The sequence below is a fragment of the Nyctibius grandis genome, chromosome 33 (genome assembly GCF_013368605.1).
Source record: "Nyctibius grandis isolate bNycGra1 chromosome 33, bNycGra1.pri, whole genome shotgun sequence".
Lineage (NCBI taxonomy): Eukaryota > Metazoa > Chordata > Aves > Nyctibiiformes > Nyctibiidae > Nyctibius > Nyctibius grandis.
In genome coordinates this window covers 1,951,252-1,956,247 of record NC_090690.1, presented here as the reverse complement: position 1 = coordinate 1,956,247, position 4,996 = coordinate 1,951,252, and the positions used below count along the sequence as shown (strand labels likewise).

The window sequence follows — 4,996 nt, the reverse complement described above, 5'->3', positions numbered from 1 at the left end:
CGCTGCCTTCCCCGGGGTGACCGCATCGCTCGGCTGGGCGAGATGTAAGTGCGGATGGAGGGAGAGACCCCCCCTCCCGCTACCCGGTGCAGGGTCCCCAGTGCCCGATGCCCGGTGCAGGATGCCCCATGCCCAGTACCCGGTGCCGGGTCCCCGATGCGGGATGCCCGGTGCCCGATGCGGGATGCCCGGTGCGGGATGCCCGGTGCCCGATGTGGGATGCCCGGTGCGGGATGCCCGATGCGGGATGCCCGATGCCCTGTGCCCCACGCCCTGTGCAGGGTGCCTGGTGCCCCGTGCCCGGTGCCGGGTCCCCGATGCCCGGTCCCCGGTGCCCGATGCGGGATGCCCGATGCGGGATGCCCGGTGCCCTGTGCCCCACGCCCTGTGCAGGATGCTCGGTGCCCTGTGCCCCATGGCCGGTGCAGGGTGCCCGGTGCCCGGTCCCGCGCTCCCCGGTGCCCGCACACGCCGGCCCCGCTTCCTGCTTTCTAATGTTCCATTGTGCGGAGCTTCCATTGTGACGTCTCGGCCTCGGCTCGGCTTTGTCTGTCCATATATGGGCAGCTACGTCACGGAGCGCTCCCGCCGCCCGGATAAATGGGCTGCGGAGTCCCCGGCGGAGCAGTCGGGCGGCAGCGAGGGAACCTGCGAGCGGAGCCGAGCGCGGGAGGGAGCGGGGACGGGGACGGGGACGGGGACGGGGAGCGGGAGCGAGCGAGAGGAGGGGTTAAATCCTCCCACCCGCTTCTACAACCACATCTGCCAGCCAGATCGCCCCCTCCCCCTCGAGGAAACACCACCAGGGACCCACGGAGGACCGCACCCCCCCCGCGCCCCCTCCTCCGCGGCCACCCCCGGCTCCCCCCCCCCCCCCCCTCCTCCCCGGTCCCCCCCCCGCCGCCCCCGCCCCAACTTTTTCTCTTGCATGATTTCCCTCGCACGGATTTGCCACTCGGATGTTGTTTCCTCGGGAGCTGAGCTCGGAGCCACGTTGAACCAGCCTTTTCCTCCAGTGCTATGACAGGCAAACTACTGGAGAAGCTGCCGGGGACCATGAACACTTTGATGAACCAATTGCCTGACAATCTGTACCCAGAGGAGATCCCCAACTCTTTGAATATCTTCTCCAGCAGCAGCGACTCGGTGGCTCACTACAACCAGATGGCTGCAGGTAAGGGGGGTGGGGGGGAAGGAAAATGGGGAGAAGGGAGGCGGGGGGGGGGGGGGGGGGAGCCGGTGGGGCGAGGAGGAGGACGCTGTGGGTAGGGTGTCATGGAGCCTCGGAGGGAAGGGAAGCGCTGGGGCTGGGGAGCGTCCCCCCCCCCGCACCCACCCACCCCTTTCCTCGCCGTCTCTCCGCGCGATCGCTGCAGGGCTCCGCCGAGCGCTGCTGCCGAGCCGCCGCCGCAGGTACGGGCACGGCGGCCGGGCTCCGTGGGGAGGAGGGCACGGCAAGGCTGGGGAGGGGGGGGGCAACAGCCGGGCCCCCGTGGCTCGGAGGGGCCATCCGCCCGTGCAGGGATCCGGCCGCGGACACGCGTGGCCGTGGCGGCCGCCCCCCCGCACCTCGCAGCGGCGGCTCCCCGGGACGCGGCGCCGACTTTCCCTCGGTGGGGGGGACGGAGGACTTGGGGGGCACAAGTGAGCGTCGAGGGAGGGCGGGGGGGGCCGCCCCGCGTGTCCCCGCTCCCACCCAGAGCCTTGCCGGGCTAAATCCCCCCCCCCTCCACCTCTCCGTGTTTCTCCTCGCCGGGGCTCGGCGCAGGGAAGGCGGCGAGTCGGTAACGGCGTCGGCGGCCGCAGCCGGCTCCGCGGAGTGCCCAGCGCTGCCGGGGGCTGGACGGGGAGGAAGCCTACCTGTAGCCGCAGGTACCTCCTTCCCCCGGCCCCACCCGCGGGGCGGCGGCGGTGTCCCCCCCCCATCCCCGGGGGGCAGCCCGGGTCCGCTCCCCGCGGGGGCGGCGGGGGCGGCGGAGGCGGCAGCCGGCCCCGCACCGCCGGGACCCTCGGCAGCCAGCGCCGCAGTACGCGGAGAGCGGAGCGGGGCGGGGGGGAAGCGGCGAGGGGTAGGAGGGAGCGGAGCGGGAGGGCCCGGCGCATCCCCGGCGCATCCCCGGTGCATCCCCGGTGCCCCCCCCTTCCCCGGGGCGGCGCGGCCCTCCCGGCTCACCCTGCCCCGCTTCTCTCGCACTTTGCAGATAATGTTATGGACATTGGCTTAGCGAACGAAAAGGCCGGTCAGGAACTGTCCTCCTATTCGGGGACTTTTCAACCCGCCCCGGGCAACAAGACTGTCACCTACCTGGGGAAATTCGCTTTCGACTCGCCCTCCAACTGGTGCCAGGACAACATCATCAGCCTGATGAGTGCGGGCATCCTGGGGGTGCCGCCGTCCTCGGGCGCGCTCACCAGCACGCAGAGCTCGGCGGGCAGCATGGGGCCGCCGCAGGGCGAGGTGGACCAGATGTACCCCGCGCTGCCGCCCTACTCCTCCTGCAGTGACCTCTACCCAGAGCCCGTCTCCTTCCACGACCCTCAGAGCAACCCCGGCCTCACCTACTCCCCCCAGGATTACCAGGCGGCCAAACCCGCCTTGGACAGCAACCTCTTCCCCATGATCCCAGACTATAACCTCTACCACCACCCCAACGACATGGGCACCATCACGGAGCACAAACCCTTCCAGAGCTTGGACCCCATCCGCGTCAACCCGCCCCCCATCACCCCGTTGGAGACCATCAAGGCCTTCAAGGACAAGCAGATCCACCCGGGTTTCGGGGGGCTGCCGCAGCCACCCCTCACCCTCAAGCCCATCCGACCCCGCAAGTATCCCAACCGGCCCAGCAAGACGCCGCTCCACGAGCGGCCCCACGCCTGCCCCGCCGAGGGTTGCGACCGCCGCTTCTCCCGCTCCGACGAGCTCACCCGCCACCTCCGCATCCACACGGGCCACAAGCCCTTCCAGTGCCGCATCTGCATGCGGAGCTTCAGCCGCAGCGACCACCTCACCACCCACATCCGCACCCACACCGGCGAGAAACCCTTCGCCTGCGAGTTCTGCGGCCGCAAGTTCGCCCGCTCCGACGAGCGCAAGCGGCACGCCAAGATCCACCTCAAGCAGAAGGAGAAGAAGGCCGAGAAGGGCTCGGCCGGCCAGCCCCCCGCCGTGCCCCCCGCCGCCGCCGCCACCACCTCGCCCCCCGTTGCCCTCGCCCCTGCCGTCACCACGTGCGCTTGAGGGACCGTGGGGGGCGGCACGGTGGCACCTCCTCTCCTCCCCTGCCCTCCGCACTGCTCCGTGCTGGGGGGGACCCCGGGGCAGCCTTGCCCCCCGGGTTCAGGATGCCCGGGGGCTGCGCCGTACGGGTCCACTCTGCCCGCACCCGGATTGACCGGGTCCAGGCTGCCCGCACCAGGATCCTGCCTGCACTTGGATCGACAGGACCCCGCACTGCCTGGATCCCGGCTGCCTGCACCCGCGCTGCCCGGTCCTGCACTGCCCGCACCCGGATTCCCCGGACCTGCACTGCCCGCACCCGCGCTGCCCGGATCCCGGCTGCCTGTACCCGCACTGCCCGGGGCCAGGCTGCCCGCACCCTCCTTGCCCGCACCCTGCTCACCCGGATCCCTGCTGCCTGCACCTCGGTGCCCGGATCCCTGCTGCCTGCACCCGGATTACCCGCACTGCCTGGATCCCGGATTGCCCAGACCCGGATTGCCCAGACCTGGATTACCCGGACCCGGCTCTCCCGCACCCCGCGTCTCCCGGTTCCAGCCTGCCCGCGCCCAGCTTGGCCCGGGTCCGGGCTGCCCGGGTTGCAGATCCCGGCTGACCTGGATCCCAGGTATCCGGATCCGACCCGCCCGGTTCCCCCAGGGCTGGGCTGGGCAGGATCGGGCCCTCCCGGATCCCACCCGCCCGGCTCCCCCGGGGCTGGGCTCGCCGGGATCCGGGTGCGGGTGGATGGATGGAGCCGACCCGCTCCCCCGTGCCCCGCCGGGCCCGGAGCCGGCCCCCTGCGCCTCCCCTCCCCTGTGCTCCCCCCCTGCCCCAAGCACCGGGGCCCCGCGGCGGAGGTAAGCGGGCGGGGGGCGGCTCGGCGGGACCCCGCAACTTCGGGGGGCGGCGGGGAGCGACGTCCCGGCAGCAGCTTTTGGGTTTGTTTTTTTTTTTTTTCCCTTTTCTTTTTTTTTTTTTTCTTCAGCAGAAGGGAAATTCTTTACAGAAATGCAGAAAAAAAACACCCCAGTATTTTGCTGAATACTTTTTATAATGTGAGATATTTTTATTTTATTTTATTTGGTCACTTTAAAACAACCAACCAACTACGGAGGAGAAAAATCAATTAGCCCTCTATTTTATTTTATTTTTTTTTTTTTTCTTTCTCCTTCTGGTATGTGCATGTCATTGCATGACTGCTCTGATTTTTTTCTTCTTTTGTTTTAATAAAACTGTGCTCAGACATTTAAGCTAAACTAAGCAAAAATAATAATGACTTAAAAAAAAAAAAAATCTTTGTTGCCAAAAGGTCGTGCTATCCAGGTTTGATGTCTGCATGTGAAAAAAAAAAAAAAACCATTAAAAACGTACAAAAAATAAAGAGAAGAGAAAGAATGCAGTCTAATTTATGTGAACCGAAAGGAACAAAAAAAAAAAAAAGAAAAAAAAAACCACAATCAGGTTTAACCACACAAACCTAAGGGAATGATATTTTTTGAAAGACTTTTGTATAAAGTTGAGTACTTAGAGAAAAAAAAAAAATAATCATACCAGATGTAATATATTTTGTGGATGTTTTTATTTCTTGGATTTATAGTACCTTATACTAAGGTTAAAAAAAAAAAAATTACGCTTGATATTGTGAAAAGGTGATAATTTTCACACACATTTCATTTGCTCATTTGTCACGTTGTAATGCAAATATGATAGTTAATGCATACAGCATTTTTAAGGGAAAAAAAACACAGAAATATTGAACCGATGTATTGTTGT

General features: G+C 64.6%; 1 protein-coding gene across 1 annotated transcript; it reads left to right on the top strand.

Annotated features, from left to right (window-relative positions):
* The first annotated feature begins 642 nt into the window (after nt 1–642).
* On the top strand, nt 643–4,211 carry EGR3 (early growth response 3). The gene is made up of 2 exons (XM_068421471.1): nt 643–1,174; nt 2,202–4,211. The coding sequence occupies exons 1-2, from the start codon at nt 1,021–1,023 to the stop codon at nt 3,239–3,241; spliced, it is 1,194 nt and encodes a 397-aa protein (XP_068277572.1). The 5' UTR covers nt 643–1,020; the 3' UTR covers nt 3,242–4,211.
* The last annotated feature ends 785 nt before the right edge of the window (nt 4,212–4,996 follow it).